Source organism: Zingiber officinale, chromosome 9A, assembly GCF_018446385.1.
Source record: "Zingiber officinale cultivar Zhangliang chromosome 9A, Zo_v1.1, whole genome shotgun sequence".
Lineage (NCBI taxonomy): Eukaryota > Viridiplantae > Streptophyta > Magnoliopsida > Zingiberales > Zingiberaceae > Zingiber > Zingiber officinale.
In genome coordinates, this window is record NC_056002.1 from 126798182 (window position 1) to 126822184 (window position 24003).

General features: G+C 36.9%; 2 protein-coding genes across 2 annotated transcripts; one reads left to right on the plus strand and one right to left on the minus strand.

Moving 5' to 3' along the window:
- Positions 1–3727: 3727 nt before the first annotated feature.
- Positions 3728–4686, minus strand: LOC122019562. The gene is made up of 3 exons (XM_042577020.1): positions 4556–4686; positions 4305–4460; positions 3728–4228 (listed from the first exon to the last, which is right to left on the minus strand). Exons 1-3 carry the CDS (start codon positions 4559–4561, stop codon positions 3728–3730), a joined length of 663 nt encoding a protein of 220 aa, XP_042432954.1. The 5' UTR covers positions 4562–4686.
- A 16544-nt stretch (positions 4687–21230) lies between these two features.
- Positions 21231–23276, plus strand: LOC122021913 (40S ribosomal protein S5-like). The gene is made up of 4 exons (XM_042580092.1): positions 21231–21377; positions 22032–22303; positions 22737–22940; positions 23026–23276. The coding sequence occupies exons 1-4, from the start codon at positions 21318–21320 to the stop codon at positions 23078–23080; spliced, it is 591 nt and encodes a 196-aa protein (XP_042436026.1). The 5' UTR covers positions 21231–21317; the 3' UTR covers positions 23081–23276.
- The last annotated feature ends 727 nt before the right edge of the window (positions 23277–24003 follow it).

The following is a 24003-nucleotide window of genomic DNA, read 5'->3' on the forward strand; positions in this document are numbered from 1 at the left end:
TCAAGAAGAGAACAACTATGGACCACCATCTTAGTGGGAAAGAATAGAGAAAATGGCGAAGGACATCTTAACCTCACAAGCTTTAATGCATGAGGAAATCCAGAGTATGAATGTTAAGTAGAATAACATAGACTCACTCTGCACTAGAATGTCAACTCGACTCTCAACTTGGGAGGAGTATTAAAGAAGTGAAGATAATGAATATGAGCTTGAGGAACATAAAAGTGAGGCCTTGATAGTGGAGTACACTACTCTAATTCAAATATCTCCAAATCTCAAGGACCTAGAAGAGCCTCCCCTACCCACATGTGAATGTATATTCGACGATACACTCTTTTCGGTGATTGACGATGATAAGATTGTATTTGATATATCTAAAGCTAATAACTAATATTTTTTTGAGCATGTTGATGGCAGGACATATTTTGCACAGCAATCAAGGAATGAGCAACCTTGGAATGAGCCTGTGAAGGAAAGCATAATCTTTAAGAAGCTAAGAACCCTTAATAGAAGGGTTTTGAAATATCTGATGCCTCCAAGAGCGCGATTTAAATTTGCCAAATAAGAGGTTGAGCTAATGACTTAAAACAAACACTTCTTGGGAGGCAATCCAAGTTCTTTTTCTTATTTTTCATCTAAGTTTTTCCCTTTCCCTAATCCCTCTACTTAATTTTTTTTGTCTATTTTCTTTTTGTAGGATTTAAAGTTGTAGAGGAATGTAAATCCTAGATAGAGAAGTATATTCTGGTTAGATATCTCAATCAGTTAAAACTAATCACTTGGTAACTTCTCTAATTTCAAATCATCCTCTATATTAGATTTCTAGTTTTCATTGGGATAATAAGAGATTTAATTCTGGGGGATGTATTGGACTTAGGTTAATTTTTGTCATAGTTCTTTGTGCATAATAATTTTTTTTTCTAGTTGTATCATACATCATGTTATGATTGTTTGCTTCTTAATGCAAAAATACTAGCACACTTGTTCTATATTTCATGTGGTTCTTTTTGTGACTTATGGTGCTAGTATGTTTATTGATTTATCTTTTTCTATCCATGTTAGCATGAAATGAGCAATATTTTTATTGTAAGAGTTTAAGTATTGACCTTATTTTAGGATCTCCCCACACTTTGTCTAGTTTTGATAGTAGATAACTACAAAAATAGTCATGATTAATAGAACTTAATGAGTACTAGTATTTCCGTGGTGATTTCTCAAACTACATTTTGGTTACTGGATGAGACTCGAATCATGTCAGCTCATTTAAAAAAAATCAAAATATCCCTACATTTACATCGTGTGCATTTGTGTTCAAGTGTTACACCTTGCAATTACTTAGAGAAAAAATGAAAAAAATAAATAAGGGATATAAAAAAAGTAGTTGTCGTGAGTGGAAACTAATGAGTTACGTCTTTGCGATTGAGTTAGGTTACTAGGGAAATAACTACTATGCTTCTATTGATATCGAGCACGCTTTTGAGACCCTAGGTAGATTAAGAAGGATGAACTGTGTGAGTGGCAGGTGAATGCCTATAGCTGGGAACATAAGGATCACAATCTTATGACGACTTCACTAGACATAGGGATTGAAACTTAAAAAATTTAGGTCACTATTTCACTGAGCACGGAGAATAATTACTTAGGTCGCACTCAAATAGCTTTTGTATCTTGCTCACTAGTGAAATCATTTGATAGGATTAAATTGATTCGCTAGAGATTACGATGCACTATTTAATCATAGGAGTCTAGATTATGGGTTTTTACTTGAGGGCAAGTAAATGTTTAAGTCCGGGGTGTGATGTGAGTAAGTTATATATGTTTTTAGGCATTGTTTGGCATACATCTACTTGCACTTCATGAGTAAAATCTATATTTATTGCACCCTATTCCATTATTATATCATACTTCCATTTTATTTATTCAGAGATCTGTTCTTTACTTATTTTGATTGGCAAGACACAAATTAGAACTAAAATGTGCTCATGACCATGTGCTCACCATAGAGCAGCAAGGCTCCGGTCGTGCCCCCTCCAGAATGCAACTAGGGCCTGGTCGTGCCTATTGGCACGACCGTGCCCCCTATTTCTAGGGAAGAACATGACAGTGTCATCTGTCCAAAGCCAAACCAGGGAAGGGTTGTGCCTCCCCAATCCTTAGCGACTCATGCCCCAACCGTGCCTCCTTGGCACGACCGTGTGACAGAGGGTATCCTTACTTTTTAATGTGTTCCCTTGAAGAAAGAATCAATTATTTACATGGGAATCTAATTATAATTTGAAGAGTTTTCCTTAAATTAATGTTATAAAGTGTCTTGCGTAATCTAACAATTGTATGATAGGGGGCCTATGACAGAGGGTATCCCTTTAACCAGACTTTCTAGATTACTTCTTCTGCTATATGACCGGGGGTGGGGGGCTCTGTAACAGAGAATATCCCTTTAACTGAATTTTCTAGAATTACTTATTTACTTAATGATGTTAGAACTTAGGTAAACTCTCGAGTGCGATCTTCACGGGGTTGTGTTAGACTTTAGTTAGAAGCTTTATAAGAATGTAAGCATGGAGTTAGATAAATGAATAATACATAGGGACATTAACTAGTATCATAATGAAACCAAAATCTTAAATTCATCTTCAAATCCAACTTCAACTTAACTCACACTCACTCTCTCTCCCTCTCTTCTCTCAATTTCTTCTGAAGCATTCGTGACAAACCACCTTCTAATTGTCTAGATAATTTACCGTGTGAAATTAACTAGTGCTTAATCAACAATCTCCGTGGGATTAATATTTTTATTATTTGATTACAACTGTACACTTACGGACTTTGACGAACATGTATTCATCAGCTAACTAATCTTGTTCCTCGAGAAAATTAGAACTCAATTATGATTTGACTTGCTCTTTAAGGGTTTAGAGATGTTAAGGACAAGTGGACTGATATTTTGAAATATAAGCAGCTAATGATTTTTGTTGTATCAGTAGCACCACTTTCTTGGAAGCTCATACTACTAGGTTAACAACATTAATCATGCTTTAGCTTTAATAAGGCTTCTTAAAGTTCAAAGTGGCAAAGAACAATGATAAAAAAAAAAATCAGAAAAACAACAAAAAGATAAAGACAAAAAAAAGTGGGAAAAAGTCCTAGTGATCTACACGAGTACCACCAAAAGATTTGCAAGTTTGAGCTTTGTTTCCATTTTACATATAAAAGGAAACATGTCAACTGACTGCAGCATTCGTGTTGAAAGTAGAGACAGCATTATTACTAACTCTTGTGCATCTGAAGCTTCTGAGTTGCAGTGACAAGTGCTCACAGATTTGGAATATTTTCCAAGATGCAGTGATAAGCAAACCCTAAAGCTGCTTTAGTTGTTAGGCCAACACAAAGCTTCCAACTTTATTCATGGCTTCCTAGAATTCCAAGGCACCTTATTGACACGACCACTCAGGTTCTTGCAGTTTTTCTTCACTTGCTACAGACTCACAATTGCAGGCCTGTTATCAACTATCAATTTTCCTACCTTTGAGGAAAAGTTGAATGCTAAAACATCTTTCAAACAAGATTGCAACTAATTTCACTGTTTATTTTTTTTTTCTCATCATTGTAGGTTTTCACAAGGATATAAAGTGATAAAGTGGAGAGGGAAAGAAGATATCCAAACTGGACCAACAGCATATGACTGGAGAGAACGATTTATAAAGGTAAAAAAAAAAAAATTAAAGATTCAAAGGAAAAGGGCACTTTGATTTTTTAATTTTGTTTCTTCTGCCACTTTTTTCATGCCAACCTCTCTTGAACTAAAATTCTCCAATTCAAGATAGTTCATAGCCTTTTCTTCAGGGTTTAAGTTATACATTTCTTGGAATTCAGTTGGCATGGAGAAAAAACAGAAGAAAACAAAAACATAAACTCCAGAACTCTGATCAGGAAGCCATTTCCTTAATCTCTGATCCCAGTCATGCAATGCAACTGAGGCAGAGGAGAACTGAGCAAAAATTCCATCTCTTTTTCTGCAAAGAAAAGAAAAGAAAAGAAGAACAACAAAACTGAAAATCAGAAGAAGAAAATAAGAAATAGAATATACTAATGCTATAATTATTGCCTTCTTTGGCATTTGATAAAGGATCTCTGGAGGTATCTTGTAGAGATCTTCATCAACAGCATCGTCCTTCCTCCCAATCTTCTTCTCCTTCACAGACTTCATCATCTTCCCTTCTTGCTTTTTCTTCCCCCCAAGAAAAAAAATGCATGACAAAAAAGAAAAATCTCAAACAGTTGATGCATGTCGAGGCATATCCAACCTGATCTTTGCATGGTGACAGCACCTTAAACAGATCCCCACCATGATCTCCTCCAAAGAGACGGGACTCAAAGTACTGAGAAATTGGGATGTCTTCATCATAGAAGCTCCAGTTCCAGTGACCAAATGCAGGAACCTGGCACCTCTTCACCATTTCCTACATGAAAAATACTAAACTGAACCCACACCACCACCACCACAACAACAACAGCCATGATCAAAATACATAAATCAGGCACAGGAGTTGTTTACCTCCATTTGATGCAGGGAGTGAGAAAAACAGAGGAGCTGGAGCAGATTAAATAGAGGAAGGAAAAACAAAATTAGCTAACAGGAACAGAAGGCATGGGTTGCAGAGAGTATAGACGGGGGAGTGCAGTCGCATGAAAATGATGGATGGAGACAAATGAAGTTGGAGGTATGCTGGTGTCTTATTACGGTGGGCCGCAGGAAATAAAAAGGAGCATCGGCCATGGCAGCTTGTGGGCATACTCCGAGGCCCGAGAAAGGTCATGAATGCAAATGGAAAAGCGTGGGTTTTAGGATGAGAATTCTACAGCTTGCCTTCTCAATATGTACATGTACGTAGTCACAGGCGTTGGAGATTAATTCTTAGAAGAAAGAAGATCCAAAGAGGGATCATGACCACTTTGACTCTTCTCTAAAGAAATAAGAGGGATCTATCACAAACATCCATCCAAGAGAAGGAATACATAGGAGAGCAGAACTGATTCAGAGTCACTGTTATATAGAGATGAAGGAAGAGGACAATTTCTTCTGCGAGATAGGATGTGTCATGATGTAGTATGAATAATTTCTCAAGTAGTTTATCTTATTTCTGTTATGCTTTTAACTCATTCTTTTTCAAGAACATAGTTTGATTAACTCTCCCTTCATTAACTCTTCGATGTTCAATTTGTTCCTCATCATGCACGCGCTTCACCCTTCAAAGCTTTAAAGCATGAGCATGGCAACGAGCTCTACAGCATGCGCATGCATACATGGGCCATGTACAGTTTTCCACACAGGGACCAGTACCTCGATTCTCTTTGTCAAAAGTCTCCCCCACTGCTTAAGTAGATTGATTTGCCTTCAAGTTCCATTAATTTCAACTATAAACAGAGATGGTAGAGATATGCATGATCAGTATTTAATACTTAATTCTGTAGAAGAAAGAGCTTCTAGCTAGTTCAAAGGAAAAAATGGAGAAGCTAGCAGTATTCTTTGCATGGTGTTGTAACAATTAATGACAGTAAAAGAATATATTGGAAGAAGAAGACTGAAAGAAAAAGTGGCATTCAAAGTGAAGTGAGTAGTCCCTACCTTAAGGTGAGATTCAGACCTTTGCCTTGGTTAGTGTTGTAGCTTAGTGGACAGTTGAACATTCATGAAAGTCCTAAGCCTTGTCTTAGTGATGCACACACAGAGTCATGGTCGATTGGATGTGTGCCAAGCCTAGTGCTCTGTGCTCGTATTAAGTTGAGCTAGAAGAAGTTCAAGACTAACTACAAAGGGAAGCTCATGTTTTAGGGACTAGCTGAGAAATTAGCACAAAGTGGTGTGACAACTCCATGATCCGTAGGCTTTGCTAAGAGATATGAATCTCAAGGCTTCCCACTTGTTGATGTGCTTCTCTTAGAGGATGAGGATCGGAACTTGTTATAGAGAGAGCGAGAGGTGAATAGATCATGCATTGGAATTCAAATTCTCACACAAACAAATACAAAATAAATAGTTAGTGTGAGTATGCTTGTGTGCGGTAAGTTAACCATGGCATGTATCTCTTAATGGAAATAAAGAAAATAAATACAAAGTAATAGAATTATGACACAATGATATAATGTAGTTTAGAGACTCATTCTTACTCCATGACCTCCGACATATTCAATGTGTCAATCCACTATAATTACTCCTTTACAAGAGGCAATGAGGCAAGCCTCTACACACCCAACCAAGGGTTGTTTACAATGAGCTCCCCTCTCTCAAGGATAATAACATGTTAAGCTAAATGAAAATGAGATTAAGAAGAGTTTAAGTTAAAGCTTTCAAACCATAATGAACACTTTAAGCACTCGTTCACATAAGTTTGGAGAGTAATTTCATGCAACCTATAATGTCTAATGAACTCGATCAATTGGATAAAATCTACCCCCGCCGCGGGGCTCAAGCAAGCCCAAGTAAACTAACACCTGACTCCACCTTTGCTTCTAGTTGTCTACTCTAACATCTAATCAATTGAAATCGCATCCACTCAACTATGGCTAAAATAAAATTATGTTCACCTAGAACTTGCATTCAATTGACTCTCCAGTTGATTGGCATACTTGGTCTCACCTTTAGTTGGCTTATGACCATTATAAGCCTATGCAACGATTCAGGACTAATAAAATTGTTAAAATATGACTTAGGACAAAGTCCGTTGATCAAATACTTCATAACTAAGATACCTACTTAGCTATGACACATAATTTACAATGTTAATAACAATACAAATTTCACAAGATTACTTTTACTCTCATAACCTTTTATAGTTTTCATGCTTATAAATCTTCAACTTCCTTGATCTTGGTCATCAAGCGATTAAACACATCATTTGACTAATGTTTCATGTCGTCGAGTCTACCTTGTCCCAAGTTATAGAGCAGTTAAATGCACCAAGATCCTCGAGCTCGCTCCATGCTATTTGAGCATCATTGCTAGTGAGTCCACCACTTAATGCTTCATGTCCTAAAGTTCTTCACACTCCTCTAAAGCTCCACTACTCATTATAGGTCATTGGTCCATTGAGAACACAATCTCCACGATTCCAACAACAACCACTTAGAGCATCCAAAATGCATAATTTAGGATAAAAAAGCTACTTTATTAAATTTGAATATCCATTTTTCACTACATCATAAATCACCTTCTCTATTTTTTCTCTTTTCTCTAATGTTTATGAAATGAAATTCATTCCCTAAATTTAGAGAAGCACTATTCATAAATGCCAAATTTAAGAAATGGATAGGATAGCTGATGTAAAGATTTTTTAGCTACTCTATTCAAAATTTAGGGTAAAAACTTTGGATAGGGTAATTGATGTAGATGGTCTTAATATTTCATGTCCTAGAGTCCTCTGAGCTTCTCTAAAGATCCTCCACTCATTCTAAGCTATTGAGCACTAAGCAAAACCCAACTTGAATCACTCAAGACAACAAAACTCCATGAGCTACTATTTTAAGCTTTTACACACTTAATACATACATGACAAAACCTAACCATAAGAAAACAATATGATTGAACCCAACCATAAGAAAACATTGTTTTCCCAACACTTGCAACCTACGAGGAAGCAATATGTGATACCAAATTCGAGAAATAACTTAAGGCCATGAAGTTCGTTTAGTTTCATATGCCAATAAAGTATGGACCTTGCTAACCATCCAAAGAGGCTAAACCCATTAGGTGAAATTAGATCTTCAAGAAAAAACTAACGTGAATGATAATGCTTAATGGATATTGTTAAAGGTAAGAAATTAACTATGATATAATTTTTTTACATAATCATAATCAAGTTTATATGGATCATTGGAGCAAAAGATGATATCGTTCATCCCAAGTGGCCCAGTATCATCGGTCCCATAACAAGATATAGGTAGGTAAATCACGGGAGGATATTTTGTCCTATCACATTAACCAACATTTTGTGTAGCATCATGTGCACATGAAAGGGGGGGGGGGGGGGGGGAATCACGTGTAATTTAAAATCTTTTTTTTTTCTTTTGAAAGTGAGTGTGCAATGGAAAAATAAACTAAATGAGAAAGAGAACATGAGAAAGTGGAACATAAGCATTTTACTTGGTTCAGAATTTTCGACAACTCCTACTCCTAGTCCCAAGTTCTTTGGACATTTCTGACGAATAATCCACTAATATCAATCGAATAGATACAAGGATATAGAAAGTTTAAGTGCAAGTAATTTAAATACAAGTGTACCGACGACTTTATTTTGAAGCTCTAGCGTAGTCATCGGAGGAGTGTTTTGGGGTCGTAGAGCAATTTTCGAAGCAACACGTGAGTATGAAAGTTGTAGTGAATGATGTCCTGATGCTACTGGTCAAAGCTTCTTTTATAGGTCTTTCCAAGTGCTTGGACTACCCCCAAGCGCCTTCGCTGAAGCTTATCCAATCCTGCTTCGGCGCTAAGTTATCCAACTTCGAGCGCCTGGATGCTGACTTCACTGCACCTCAGTGAAGTCTTATCTAAGTTGCCTTTATCACTTCTCGAGCGTCTGGACCACCCCTGAGCGCTTGAACTCTTACATGTGTTGATCAATCGGAGCGTGTCAACTCAACTGCATGTGTGGCTAGGTTCGGCCCAATTAATCCAAGCGCCTGGACCTACCCGGGTTACCAAGACCATCGGACGCCTGGACCCTTCTAAGGTGCTTGGAAGTCCTTTTTCCAATCAACTTGCAGCTTTGATTTCTAACACCATAGAGTTAGCACAATAAGCATAATATAAATTAAAACTATTAATTAGATCTTGTCTTACCAAGACTAGGATCTAGTCTTAGTCTCAACTTAGACTTCCAAAATGTATCTAAGTTGGACCAACACCGACAGTCCAATTAGGACTCATCCTCACTGGATTCTCTTCTCCAGTACTTATCTCACTTACCAATTGCAAACTTACTCAACTCTTGACCCACTAGGTCTTCCTACCAGATGACCTATCTAGACTTCATCCAGTTGTCAGGCCCTGCAGATCTAACTGGACTTCCTGCTAGATATCAACCTATTCGAGCTTCCTGTCAGTTATCAGATCCTCCAGACTGAACTAGACTTTAATCTAGTGTCAGGTTCCATTAAATCTTTCACTTTTACACACTTGGTAAATAGGTTAGAACACACAACATCTAACTTTAAACCATTTATCATACATCAAAATTTGAGTTTGATTATTAGTACAAACTACACCAATATTTTTGCACCCACTAAATATCCAAAATCTATTGGAGCAAACAGCCAGATAGATACTAACTACGTCAATCTGTGGGAGTTAAGTCTGTATGGATTATGATTGTTATGGCTCTATATATCATGATAAGAAATATGACAGATGAATGCTAAAATCATTAATGAAAACCTTTCGGAGGAGGTGTATATAACACAATTTGATTGTTTTGTTTATCCAAAGCATGCAAAGGTAGAGGGATGATTAGAGTATTTTGGTGCAAGTACTTGCGCCAAACGAATAACTACTAAATCAACTTCAAAATGAGGTCTAATTGTCATTTTTTGATGTTTGCATGACCAAAACAACTCTTTGGTCAACCAAAAACTAGTTGTTGTCACTAAAAACTTCTTTACTTGACTCGAGTATTTTGATGTTTGCTTTAACAAGTTCAAATTAATCTTGACTGAATTATATGGTTTGACCGTTTCAACCAATTTAGGTTGACCTAATAAAACTACTGGGGCACTTGACTTATTTTTGGTCAACCAACACAATTTTTTCTATCAAATCTTGACTACTTATTTTTTCCTCCTCAAAACTATCCTACATCACCTAAATCAACTCTCTACCTAGGTATCATTGAATACATGAAAGCTAAATCCTATGATCATAAGGTCCACTTGTAATAAACCAAATATTACTAGACAAACATTATGAGCTATGAATTTGGGTTGGGTCCATCTAGTTAGCTCACCCCGTTAAAAAAATTTAAACGGGTTAGATTGATATTTTATCAATCCATCATCTAATAGGTTTAAATGGGCCAACTCGAGCGAGTTGAGAGTTTAGACAGACTGGCTCACAGTGCTTGGATTGACCCGTAGATTGAAAAATAACTTCAATAAAAAATTCAAAACAAATAAATTAATCAAATACTCAACCAAATAAGAAGGAATTGTAAACTGACCGATTGAGATGGTTTCGAAATCTGAATCGATTAGATGAAACAAAAGCCCTTCTCTTCTCAAGCCGCTCTCATAAATCTCCCATCCAATTTATGAATTGATCAGATGCATTGTAATAGTTATGGCTTTGTAATTGCTACAATGTGAATTTTAGGTGAGCAAGTCAAATTTGCATTGTAGCAGCTAAGAAATCGTAGATGCTACAACAGTTATAGCAACTATGATTTTGAAACTTCTACTATATGAATAGCAGGTGAATAGAGTTGAATTCACATTGCAGCAGCTACAAAACAGTAACTGTTACAACATGAATATTTTTTAACAGATTAGTATGTGTTATAACAGCTATGAAATCATAGCTGTTACAATATGTTCGACTGGATTAATATTTAAGCAGGAAAAGTGGGAGATAATAATGAAAATAGTACTAAATGGTAGGAGGCTAAATATATACGACTGAATAATGACAAAGGGTATCTTTTAATTAAAAAGTAAAGTAGGACCGTCTCCTTTAATGATTTAAAAAAAATAGGATGCACTTTTAACTTTTGCCCAAATGTCTTTTATTATTTTACTTACATACTTGATTGACTTTTACTAACATCAAACATGATAGACTTGCAATACATCAATGAACAACCTAAAGGATGTATTTATTCCCAAGTATCTAGCTATCATCAGTTCTATAGCATAAGAAAATGAAGCAACAACTCTTTAAACGACTGACCTGATTCCATCGCAAAGGTTAGTGCTTCTTACTTGTGGCTATAGTATCCCGTGAGTGCAGCGGACGTCTTCCACAGGATTGAGCTGACAAGCACGCTTCTTCTCAAATGGGGAAGAAGGAGCTAGAAGGAAGAGCTAGATTCAGCATGCCCTAATGAACCCTATCTCTTCCCTTTTATACTTGGCCCAACCTATGGGGACTATCCACATAAAAGCCCATCCATCATTAACAACCCATCAATGTTAATGAACCGGGTTATTGGATCTACACATTAAATCCATATACATTTAATCTAAACCCTCTTTATATGCATCAAGCATTAGATCACTTAATTGGGTTTAGTTACTTTATTGGCAATTGGTTATGTATGTATTAATCAAATGTGAGCCCAACCTTATGGAGATTAAGCCCACCCATATGGACTCAATTGGATCTAGTCCACCCATGTGGAATTAATCCTACAATCTCTCACTTGGGCTATACTTGATTCCTTATACACCACACAACCCCTAAGTTGAGCTCAACATGCCAAACTTTATGGGTTAAATATCCCTTTAAACAATCTGGTCCATTAAATCAATTAATACAGGACTAAAGAAGTCATATCCACTATAACTGTAACAAGACCCAACAGTAATCACAATACTAATATCATTAACGACATAGATTCAATGTGGATGTGTAGTACAAGAATGGCATGAAATGTGATCTACAAGTGCACGTTCTCAATAAGTCCTCTTTATGACCCAAATGAGTCCAAATCATATTTACCAAAACCTGATGCTAAACTACAGTGGTAAATCATAATTTGACTTTATGACTCCAAGAGGAGTTCATATCATATTTACAATAACCAAATGCAAAAACTGCAATAGTAAATATGGCATTCATAAAATCATGTACACATATAAGAAAAACTGTAGTATATACAATGAGCAAAGAATATGTGTTCATGAACATAGAGCATCATACAAAATACATATTCCTACATAATAGGTACTTCATCAAAAGGAAGAACCCCCATATTTAGTACATGCTGATGAAACACCTTGGGTGGCAAATCCTTAGTGAGTGGATCCGCTAACATGGAATCTGTCCTTATATGCTCATCATTATTTGACCATTCTGAATTCTTTCTTTAACTGCCAAAAATTTTATATCGATGTGTTTAGACTTCGATGAACTGCGATTATTCTTGAAATATAATTCTACAGCTTTGTTATCACAGTTTATCCTCAATGGTTTATCAATGCTGCCAATGATCTGTAACCCTGTGATAAGGTTCCGCATCCATATCCCGTGGTTGGAAGCTTCATAGTAGGCTATGAACTCTGTCTCCATAGTGGAAGCGGCTATTAGCATCTGTTTGACGTTTTTCCATGATATAGCCCCTTCTGCCAACATAAAAATATAACCTGAAGTGGACCTCCTGCTATCCAAGCATCCCGTAAAATCGGAGTCTGAATATCCAATGATCTCCAGATGACTTGATCTCCGATAAGTGAGCATGTAATCATTTGTTCTCTACAGATATCGCATAATCCTCTTTACGGCTTTCAAATGCGTTGGTCCAGTATTACTCAAATATCTACCCAACATCCCCATAATGTACGTAAGATCCGGATGTGTACATACTTGAGCATACATCAAACTCCCTACTGTTGATGCATAGAGGAATTGTTGCATTTCTTTGATCTCAAGTTCAATACATGAACATTGTTGCAAACTAAGTTTATCACCCTTTGCCATCGAAGTATCACCGGGAGCACAACTCTACATACCATACTGAATGAGCACCTTTTCTATATAGACCTTTTGTGATAGTCCAAGTGTGTACCTTGAACGATCACGAATAATCTGTATGCCTAAACAAAAGATGTTTCACCAAGATTCTTCATTTTAAATTTATCGGATAGAAATGACTTGGTTTCTAGCAACATATTCATATCATTGTTTGCAAGCAATATATCATCCACGTAAAGAACTAGTATTATAAACTTGCTCTCACTGAACTTGATATACAAACATTGATCAACTGGAGTCTCCTTGAAACCATATGAAGAAACCACTTGATCAAACTTCCGGTACCATTGACAAGATGTCTTCTTCAAACCATAAATGGACTTCCTTAGTTTACATACTAAGTGCTTTGAGTCATCCGACTCAAAATTCTCCGGTTGCACCATGTATATAGTCTCTTCAATGTTTCCATTAAGAAACATAGTCTTAAAGTCCATTTGGTGTAGCTCTAGATCATAATGAGCTATAAGTGACATAATTACCCTAAGGGAGTCTTTCGTCGAAACCGGCGAAAAAGTCTCCTTGTAATCGATGCCCTCCTTTTGAATGAATCCCTTGGTGACTAGGCGTGCCTTATACTTTTCGACATTGCCACGTGAATTCCGTTTGGTTTTAAATATTCATTTACAACCAATTGGTTTCACACCTTCAGGCAATTCTACAAGTTCCCAAACGTCATTGTCTGCCATGGACTTCATCTCTTCTTTCAGGGCATTGATCCATTTTTCTGGATGAGAGCATTGTTTGACTTCTTGGAATGATATGAGATCATCTTCCAACCTAATGCCAAACTCATGCTCTTGAAGATAAACATAATCACGAGACATCGTGGATCTCCTCTCTCTAATGGATCTTCTTGATGGCACTTAATCTTAAGATGGTTGGGAGACATTCTCAACCATAGGAGAGAATTCCTCTATTTGAGATGATGTACCTTCCAAATGAATTGGAAGTGACATGGGAATATCATGGACAACTACCCGTTCTGGTTGTGCAACTTCAACTATATATGGAATGGTAACCATTTCACTATCAGTTGCATTAGTAGTCACCATATTAGGATCACTAATGTTCTCCTCAAATGATATTTCCCTAGCTTTACCACCCCCACCATCCTCAATGAATTTGGCATTACCCGTCTCGAAAAAGAATATACTCAAGGGGTTGTAGAACTTGAAACCTCTTGAGTTTTCAGAGTATCCTACAAAATGACAACTAATAGTTCTTGAGTCCAATTTCCTTTCGTTAGGCCTATAGGACCTAGCTTCAGCTAGACAACTCCAGACATGTAGATGCCTAAGACTAGGTGCTCTACCTGTCCACAACTCGTATGGGGTTTTTGTTACTGTCTTACTAGGAACTCTGTTGAGTAGGTAAATCGCAGTCTTGAGTGATTCACCCCACAAGGACTCCGGTAGAGAGGAAAATGCAATCATACTTCTCACCATGTTCTTGAGAGTTCGATTTCGTCGCTCTGCTACACCATTCTGCTAAGGTGTTCTAGGCATAGTGTATTGCGCCATGATACCTCACTCAGTAAGGTAATCCGCAAAATGCCCAGGACGTTGTTCACCTGATCCGTCAGACCTACCATAGTATTCACCACCACGGTTTGATCTTACGACCTTAATCTTCTTACCAAGTTGACTTTCAACTTTGACTTTGAAGGTTTTGAACATGTCTAAGGATTGTGACTTCTCATGAATAAGATATAAATATCCATATCGAGAATAATCATCTATAAAACTTATAAAATATAATTGATCATTCCAAAAAGCCTTAGGAAATGATTCACATATATCCATATGTATAAGCTCTAAGACTCCATTACTCCGCATTAAGCCCTTATTACTTTTGTTAGTTGTTTTCCCCTTGATACACTCTATGCAGATTCCAAAATCTAACATATCAAGAGAATTGAGAATTTCTAGTGACATTAACCTTTCTAGGCGTCGTTTAGAGATATGCCCTAAATGCCTATGCGACAACATGGATGAATTTTTATTTATCACACCACGCTTCACACCTATACTATGCATCACAAGATTATCCGTATGAGTTTCAGTGTTCAATCTATATAGCTTGTCAATCAAGGAACCAGTACCACACAAAATAAAATTTCAAAAAATACTAAACTTTCCTTTTTCAAATGAACAAGTGTATTCAGATTTGTCCAAACATGAAATAGAAATTAAGTTCCATTTAAAAGACAGCACTACCAATGTATTTTCCAAATTCAAAAGTACATTGTTCCTCAAATAAACTCTAAAGACACCTATTGTCTCTACTTTTGCCTTCTTGTCTGTTCCGATATAGATGAATCTTTCGGCATCAATTGGCATTCGGCTCGTGAGGCAACCCTGCATAGTTACACTTATGTGAGTAGTTATACCAGTATCTATCCACCAAGTGTTATTAGGTACTGTAGCTAGGTTGACTTCTGAACTAACAAAGTTGAGAAGTATACCTTTTTTGGCACACCAATTGGCGTATCTAGGGTAGTCCTTCTTCAGATGACCTTTCTTTTTACAAAAGAAACAAGTTGGTGTTGGATCGAAAAGCTCTAGAGGGGGGGGGGGCGGTGAATAGCGCTCGTGGATTTCACCTTTCATTTCGGAAAATCAACGAGTAAATGTAGCGGAAATATAAAACAAACACAGAAAGACATCAAGTGTTTTTACTTGGTTCAGAACCTTGGGCGACTCGTACTCCGAGGCCCACGCTCGTTGAGCGTTTACTTTGGGCAACAACTATAATCTCGCAAAAGGTTACAAATGAATATTACAATTAATCTGTACTGAAAATTATACTGACATAAGCGAATCGTAAAATTAAAGCTTTTGGTCATCGGTGTCTTGTTGTAGCTTAGCCGGATCGTCTCGTTAGCATTGTGCTGAAGAAAGATTGCTTATAAGTCGTTGTATAGAGCTGCTGGTCGAGACTGGCTGATATAAGCCGTTGAGGGCCCCTTCAAGGCCCTTGAAGGTGACTCCATCACCGGTGGATTCGCAACACGAACAAGCTCCACTTCGCCCACTGCTTATCCTCTTGAGGGCGCCTTTGATGCCCTTGAGGGCGCCTCCAAGGCCGTCCGAGGTGCCTCCAGCTCCTTTGGAAGGTGCCTCCAGCTCCGCTACGCAGACTCCTCAGCCCTTACACCTGAGGCGCCTCCAAGCTCCATGGAGAGCGCCTCCAAGGCCGTCTGAGGTGCCTCCAGCTCCTTTGGAAGGCGCCTCCAGCTCCGCTATATAGACTCCTCAGCCCTTACACCCGAGGCGCATCCAAGCTCCATGGAGGGTACCTCGGGTACTGTTCATCCGAGGCAAAAACTTGTTCTTTTGTCTCTGGAAGATATGTTAGTCCCAAAATACCAAGCATACCCTGCAACATAAAGTTAGCACATAATAATAACATAAACATAAATGTCTAATAGTCATCGGACTGTCCGATTCTGACTTTGGATTTTCGTCCGGAAACCCTAAATCGAATCGACGCCTACTGTTCCCTCAGCGGGGAACACGTCCTCACCTACTCCACTCAGGAGAGTATACCTGTTGTCAGTTCGATCCTTCAGATCGACTGGGCTTTTGCTCAGTGCCCGAGTCTTCAGGTCTTTCCGCTGGGCGTCCGCTCCACGACCCACCTAGACTTTCCACCTGATCCACGACACCGGGATTTTCACCTAGAGTTTTCAACTTTAGGACTTTTGCCCGAAGACCTCGACCTGCCAAGGCTTTCCACCTAGGGTTACCACCCCCTAGGACCTAGGGTTACTGCTCCCTAGGGTTTTCCCTTTGCCTAACCGCAACTAGGACTTTTTTCACCTAGGGTTACCACTTCCTAGGATTTTCCACTCGCCTAACCGTAGCTAAGACTTTTGCCTAAGTACACTTAGGACTTTCCTGCAATCTCATTCAAACATGTTAGATCAAAAGACAACCTAACTTTGAACCCTTTGACATAATCAAAACACAAGTTCGATCGTCGGATGCTTCCCGCACCAACAGTTGGGTCTGGATCTTGTTGCTTTTGTGCCTTATACCCTGAAGCCCCAGTCACTGCAAGTTGTTTACCCTTACCATTACCCTTTTTCCTTTTCTTGTTCGAATACTGAGATAAGGATGCATAGTGAGCATTTTGAGATGTGTCACCCCTTAATCTCTCTTCTTCTTGCACACACTGAGCTATGAGCTCATTTAGTATCCATTTCTCCTTTTGAGTATTATAGCTAATCTTAGAAGGAGTGAACTGTGTAGGCAGAGAGATTAAGATGAGGTTCACAAGGACACTTTTAGACATATCTAACTTTAGTGTCTTAAGTCTTGTAACCAAGTTAGACATCTCCATGATGTACTCTCTAATGTTACCCTTCCCTGTGTATCGCATGGACACTAACTTCGTGAGAAGTGTAGTAGTCTCGACCTTTTCGTTTGAGACGAATCAATCCGCTAATTCCTTAAGAAAGATTTTAGCATCCTCCTTCTCAGTTATCGAACCCCTTAGTGATTCTGGAATTGACATTCTCATGATCATTAGACTCATGCGATTAAATCGCTCCCACTTGTCAAAGTTCATCTTTGATCCGCAGTCGAATCATCAGTCAAAGGTGCAGGGCAATCATACCTAAAGTTATAGTCCAGATCCATGCAGTCCAATAAAATTGTAATATGTTCTTTTCATGGTCCAAAGTTTATGCCAGTAAGCATGGGAATGTTGTTCAGATTAACATACATTGAGAACACTACATAAGCAAATGCAAAGAACATATCTCAATTTAGTAAACATGTATCTAGTGCAATAACAAAAGCAACAAATAAAACATGCATCTGTATGGACATACATAGAGATATCTAGTGCAACATTACATTAAGTCTTTGGACTAAATTGTAACTTGTTATTGGTACTCTCTAAATAACTCATGATCATCTTCATTTGTCACATAACTCGTCTTCCTTTGGGCCGACACATCATGTGCATGATACTTTAGTCATGAGCTTCTTTATTTAGCTTATGTTTTCTAGCCACTCACAATATTTCCAATCGGCCACACAGTGCCCCTTCCTTTGGGCCGAGACACCATGCGCATGATCAAGAAGTTTAACTTCATTTGTAAGCTTCCTTAAATATATATCCGGCATAAGAATGATTTTCCTTTGGGCCAATCACCATTAGCATGGGCATACATCCCTCTATACTAATACTCCTAGCCTCCTCAATAGTTCTTGCTTTGGTGATAGTATTGATTCGACTAGGTAGCAAGAGCGAAAAAGAATCCAGGAAGAAATTGCTGAAAACGGAGCTAAATTCAGTTATCAATTGATTGGTATTAGATATCAATTGATTGACATCCTTTTAATCGATCAAGAATGGATGTGAATCGATTTACACTGTGTCAATCGATTGACCAATCGATTGAACATACATGAATCGATTCATTGATCGATCCAGAAAACTTATGTTCGCTTGTTCATCCACCCCATTCGATCAGCTGATCGATTGATCAACGCTAATCGATTAACCGATCGATCCAAAGACCTTCTGAGGATAACCCAACGAACTCCAATTGATTGGCTGATCGATTGGTGAATTCCAATCGATTAGCCGATCGATCCAGAAGCTTTCTGTTGGCTTCTCCCAATTTTGATCGATTAGCCGATCCATTGGTAACCTCAATCGATCAGTCGATCGATTGGTAACCCCAATCGATCAGTCGATCGATTGGTAACCCCAATCGATCAGTCGATCGATCCAGGAGTTTTCTGTTCGATTCTTTCGAACTTCAATTGATTAGTTGATCGATTGGTGACCTCAATCGATCAGTCGATCGATCTAGAAGGATTCTTATCATGAACTGCAGTCCGAATCGATTCAGAGCTATTCTGTTCGTGAACTTTAGCATCCCAATCGATCCAACCTTACGCCAATCAATTGGTAAGCACCAATCGATCAAGCAATCGATTCGGGTTGCTTCTGTTCGCGAATTCGCGACTCCCAATCGATTGGGAACCTTCCCAATCGATTGATATCAGAAAATCACGTTTTAGCCCATTTCTGAAACGTGATTTTCTGCCCTAAAATCACGCCGCCAATCTCGTTCTTCATGGATAATGCGAAAAACTCGATTCAAGGGTTAAATCCTAATCTATCCATCTACATTCAATGAATATACATCAATTTCGCTCATCAAATGCAGAAATTGATGTATTTGTGCAAAATAAACGTTGAAAACCAATTCTCACGCTTTAAAACTGACAATAAGCAATCCCGAAGCTCTGATACCAATTAATAGATTTGCAATACATCAATGAACAACCTAAAGGATGTATTTCTTCCCAAGTATCTAACTATCATCAGTTCTAAAGTATAAGAAAATGAAGCAACAACTCTTTAAACGACTGACCTGATTTCATCGCAAAGGTTAGTGCTTCTTACTTGTCGGCGTAGTATCCTGCGTGCGCAGCGGACGTCTTTCACAGGATTGAGCTGACAAGCACGTTTTTTCTCAAATGGGGAAGGAGTTAGAAGGAAGAGCTAGGTTCAACATGTTATAATGAACTCTATCTCTTCCCTTTTATATTTGGCCCAACCTATGGGGACTATTCATCATAAAAGCTCATCCATCATTAACAGTCCATCAATGTTAATGAACTAGGTTATTGGATGTACAAATTAAATACACATCCATTTAATCCAAACCCTCTTTATATGTATCAAGCATTAGATCATTTAATTGGGTGTAGTCACTTAATTGGGTTTAATTACTTTATTGGCAATTGATTATGTATGTATTAATCAAATGTGAGTCCAACCTTATGGAGATTAAGTCTATCCATGTGAACTCAATTGGATTTAGTCTACTCATGTGGACTTAATCCTACAAAACCTACCCACCATTCTAAAAGTAGGATTTTCTATAATTTTTCAATAGTGTGATGCCATTATATTGCACAATGATGGTCTTACAATGCCATTGTCTTTAGAATACTACGACTAACACAAATTTCTCAAAGCAATCCTTGTTCTTGTCTTCTTCTTTGTGCTCCTCTTTCTTGATACTATAAAGAGCCTCACTATCCATGAGTCCATACTAGGTCAGCATTGAGAGCAAGGCATATTATTCGAAGTAGGACATTTGTCAGGGACATTTGTCAGAGAGAGAGAGAGAGACTGATGTGCAAACTTCTAGTAGAAACCACAAATATATAATACAAACTAAGAACATGAACATATCAAGCATGATAAAGTGATGCAAAACTTAATTTTTAATCAAGATTTAGATTAATTCAAAACAATTAGATGTTACAACCATTCACTAAAGACATAAATTTAGCATTTACCATCAATAATACTTCACTAGAACCATTAGTCAGATTTTCTATATGTAATTCTATTTTGACAAAATGTATCACATAGATTTAAATTTACATCATAAGTTTTAAACAATCCTAAGATATCTTTTTTTGTAAGAAAAAATTTGATTTTGTAAATAAATAAAAAAATTGATATAAAATATTTGATGAAGCACCCTTTTAATTTTGTTTTTAAAAAACTCATCATTTATATAATTTGGAATGCTTTTTTAATTTTGGGCAAAAATAAAAGGACATCCATCATTTCGTCAAATGGACACCCATCGTTATTTTCAATTAAAGTCAAATGAGTATCCTATTTAACGTAAAAGGTCTAAAATATCCTTATATTATTTGATCACTTGATCATATCATACTACTTCCATATGACTGATCTTAATTAGATAATGTTTATTTAAAATATAATGAATGTTATAGAGTCCTCATCGATTATTTTGTTGGTTGAAATATTGTTTTAATCAAATTATTACTCAAAAAAAGTAAAATCAAAATGATATAATGTCATTGTTGTAGAAGCTAGCAACTAGTTTCTACACGGTGTAAATCAGCTACATGCTAGTTTCTAAATAGTTGATCGTAATTAGATAATATTCATTTAAAATGTAACGAGTATCATTGAGTATCCATCCGTTATTTTTTTTATTAAAATGTTATTTTAATCAGATTATCATTAAAAAAATTAAAATCAAAATGATATAAAATTATTATTGTAAAAACTAACAACTAACTTCTATACGTGCTACAAACTAGCAACTAACTTCTATACATTATAAAAATTATTATATAACTTTTATACCATGTAAAAACTAACAATCAACTTACCAACTGAATTAATCCAGGAGATTATAAACAAAAGCCCATTACCAGTCCATCTTAGAAATATATATTGAATAAAAATTAAAGAGAAAAAATTAAAAGAGATCCTTCTTTATAAAATCTCTATTTGAAGTATTTAAAATACATTTTTTATTATTTGATTACTCATCTATGTAAAAATTATATGTATATATGTTATTTTGCAAACCCTATGATTCATTAAATGAAATAGCCACGCGTCCGTTGGTAGACCGTCCGTCTTAGATCAAATGTGTTTAAGACAGTCTTGATCGAGCGGTCGCTATATATTTGATTCCCTGCGTGTTCACCCGATACATTAGGGTTTCTCCGCCGCTGGTCCGCTGCCCACGCATCTCCGCTATCCTTCGTCTGCGCCAATGGCGATCCAGCAACAGGAGGTTAAGCTCTTCAATCGCTGGTCCTTCGATGATGTCGAGGTTAGTTCTCTTCACCAGCCTATTAGCTCGGAGCATTTCCATCGATCGTATGAATCGGGGTTTTGGTTTCGGTTGACAATGTTCTTTACCCTTATGATCTTCTTTTAAGTACTTATGGAAAAGAAGCAATTGATTTATCCATTTTGTTTCAGATGGCAACACCATCCCACCGTTTTTTCGTCCTGTAGATTGTTGGCAAGGTTGATTATTGATGCTTTAGCTTTTATATTTCACCTTTTTTTTTAGTGTAATCTTTGCTTGATGCGTTAACGACACTTGGAATTTTAGTGTTTCGAGTGATCTAGGATTTTCAGTCTGCGCAAATGAAAATACAACCTTCATTATCTGCTACTCGGATTCTTGTTGATTGTAAATGATATAGCCAGCTTTGGGTAGGCATTTATATAGAATTCTAGTAGTCGATCCCAAATACTGGAGCACCCATGGATCGATGATTGAGTGCAAATAGTGAACTTTGATATATCATCGTACTGTTTACGTAATTGCAATACGTCCATAGAGAACAATTACTGGACGAGTTATGTTTGTTTAAATTTATATGCAATTCTAGCTTTATGATAACACCAGAGTTGAGATGATCCCCTGTTGTTTATTCCATCGTGATGTGATTAATCCTTTCTCTGTCAAGTGCAGATTAGTGACATCTCGCTTGCTGATTACATTGCTGTGACTCCTCCGAAACATGCAACATATCTCCCACACACTGCAGGAAGGTACTCTGCTAAGAGGTTCCGCAAGGCACAGTGCCCAATTATTGAAAGACTCACCAATTCTTTGATGATGCATGGCCGGAACAATGGAAAGAAGCTTATGGCTGTCTGCATAATTAAACATACTATGGAGATTATTCATTTGCTCACCGATGCAAACCCTATCCAAGTCATGGTTGATGCGATCATTAACAGGTAATTGGACTCTAAACTTTAGGATCATTGTAAGGACATTCAACAAGGCAAACTACATATACTTTAACCCCTTTTGTAAGAATATTTTGCACCTTATAAGTTGAACACTAACTTAAAGGAACGGACTAAATAAATAATAAGTAGCAATGCTCTTGCATAGCGCCTGTGTGATCCTTTAAAGTTCCTAGTCTTACATTGCATGGGTGTGGAAGGAAGAGTGTTTACTGGAATCTAATGAGAATGCAGTCCCATCTACAATTAATTTGATTTAAGCATTACATGTCAAATACTTCAACCTGCTTGAAACTTGTTCTGTCTTATTTTGATTCACTCACATTATGTTACTGAATGGGTGGGAGGTTTGAAGTTAGAAAGTTAGATGCTTGTCACATGTTGAAGATGTTAATGTGTCTTATGCTCCTTTGCATGCCAGTGGTCCAAGAGAAGATGCTACTCGAATTGGGTCTGCTGGTGTTGTCAGGCGTCAGGCAGTTGATATCTCCCCGCTGAGGCGGGTTAACCAGGCAATTTACCTCCTCACTACTGGTGCACGGGAAAGTGCTTTCCGAAACATCAAGACCATTGCCGAGTGCTTGGCTGATGAGTTAATTAATGCAGCAAAGGGTTCCTCCAACAGGTGAATTCCTCAAAAACTTTTCCGATACGTTGGACTTCCACTTTCTTCCCTATTAAGCTCATCATATTATGTGTGCATTTAACAGCTACGCGATCAAGAAGAAGGATGAGATTGAGCGTGTTGCCAAGGCAAACCGTTGAGATGTTCTTCGACTTACAAATTCACATTGGTTATGGAAATTTTCTTGTAGACTTGGGTGTCTTTTAAGCTATATGGGGATTTAAACTCACAGTTATGTTTAGCTAAACTCTAGTGTTTGGGATGCTCGACTAGATTCTGGATCCGATAGTGGATTTTCATTCTTGTGCACTGTCTCAGAACAGGCAAAATTTTTCATTCTTGAATATGTTTGTTTTGTTTTTTTTTTGAGTAGGTGAAAAGAAAGCAAGCACCAAATGACCTTTAGTCATTTAGAATAAATGATAGAAGTTGTGTTCTTTTTTTGAAAAAGTTAATCTTTTTTTATTAATAATGGATTCTTTTTATAGATTATGATTTTAAAACAAATATTTTTTCAGAAAATATTTGATATGAAGCAATTATAGGCCTAGCTTTTGATAATATAGTTGTATTCTCATGAACTCATTTGGGGTTTATCCCATCATGTGTTTATTGTAGGCTAAGGTAGTGATTTTTTTTTTTTGATAAAATTCTTAAATTATACATACATATAACTTTTATTTTATGATTTTTTTATATTTTGAGATCTTCGTGTGTTTTCTCATATCTCTTTCTCCAAAATATTATATATTTGTTGGCTGTGAACATTTACTCTTTAATAATAACAATTCATAAGGTCATATAATTTATGAAAAATATTAATTAATTTAATTTTTACCTGAATTCATCGAATTTACAAGAAATTTATTAATTAGTTACGGATTTATAAATTTAATTATTTAAAAATTTATTGATTAATATTTTTTTTTGGCTTATTTAGTTTAACTTAATAATGGATTTTAAAATCAAAATTAAATTGAATTAATTGATATAACTGATTTTCTTAAGAAAAAAAGTAAAATTTAAAATAATCAAATTGAATTTTTTAAGTTCAATTGTTTTT